The 1,021-nt window shown below is 43.2% G+C and overlaps 1 protein-coding gene across 1 annotated transcript; it reads left to right on the top strand.

Annotated features, from left to right (window-relative positions):
- Window positions 1-181: 181 nt before the first annotated feature.
- Window positions 182-481, top strand: LOC103523232 (proteasome subunit beta type-3-like; the record flags this gene model as incomplete). The annotated part of the gene is made up of 1 exon (XM_008488295.1): window positions 182-481. A coding segment is annotated over exon 1 (300 nt), but the record flags the coding sequence as incomplete, so codon positions are not given.
- Between the last annotated feature and the right edge of the window lie 540 nt (window positions 482-1,021).

Raw genomic sequence — 1,021 nt, 5'->3', positions numbered from 1 at the left:
AGCTTACTTTTTTGACCTCGTATCTTTTAGGTAGGTACCTAGTTCATTTTATCACTAACAGTGTGAGCTTCATACTTTCCTCTGGGTCCAATAGTCCTACATACTGGACTCAGCACACATGAATTCCGTTAGAAAAGTCCCCCATCTTAATGTAATATATACCTTCCTCTGGGTAGAGAAAATGACCCTTCGTACTGCCAACTACGTAGCCTCGGAGCAGAGCCCGATCTCTCCCGACACTTTCGCTGCCATCGCCTCGTGGGAACTTTACGCCCGGAAGTTGACCAGTCCTCTCTTCATCAATCCGATCATAGCCGGCTTCTATCCGGATTCCGGCGAGGTTTTCCTGTCCACTTTGGACATGGCCGGATGTGAAACCCGCAAGACGGACTTCGTGGCTGGAGGCTCGGCCCAGAATATGATCATGGGGATCGGAGAGTCCTTCTGGCAACCGGGACTCTCGCCGGAGCAACTATTTGAGGTAATGACCCACATAGAAACCTTAGTGGTGTGGTTGTTAGCGCGGTGGACTTTGCATCTGGAGGTTGGTGGTTTGAGTCCAAGTCACGTCATAAAATTTAGCGTAGTGTGTTGAGCGGAGAACGATATTTGTGACAAGCATGTATGCTTAGCACAATTCCAATTCCTTTTCTTCTTTCTATATTCCTTCCTTAAAATTCTTATCAACCCATATGACCAAATAAGACGGAACTTGACCTGCCTCACTGTCGAGCTTAGCTTTATGGACGGTGTTATGGCGATAGAATAAAATTTGAGTTTCTACTTTACAATTCTATTCCAAATCTCCCACTCGTAGATTGAGTTATGATAGCACCCAATTAAAATCTACCAATAGTGTTCGAATAAATAAGTAATCATAGAGGAGTGGACATCTGGACATAATAATCTTAACCAAAAATGATAATTTGACAAAAATTCGCAATTATGTAATTGATTATTAGTGACAAACGGAGAAATCCTTGAAGTAGGTAAAGCTGTAGAATAACTGCTAGCGAAGATA

Source organism: Diaphorina citri, unplaced genomic scaffold, assembly GCF_000475195.1.
Source record: "Diaphorina citri unplaced genomic scaffold, Diaci psyllid genome assembly version 1.1 scaffold17698, whole genome shotgun sequence".
In the NCBI taxonomy this organism is placed as follows: Eukaryota; Metazoa; Arthropoda; class Insecta; order Hemiptera; family Psyllidae; genus Diaphorina; species Diaphorina citri.
The sequence above is the reverse complement of the archived record's forward strand: the minus strand, read 5'-3'. Positions and strand labels throughout refer to the sequence as shown.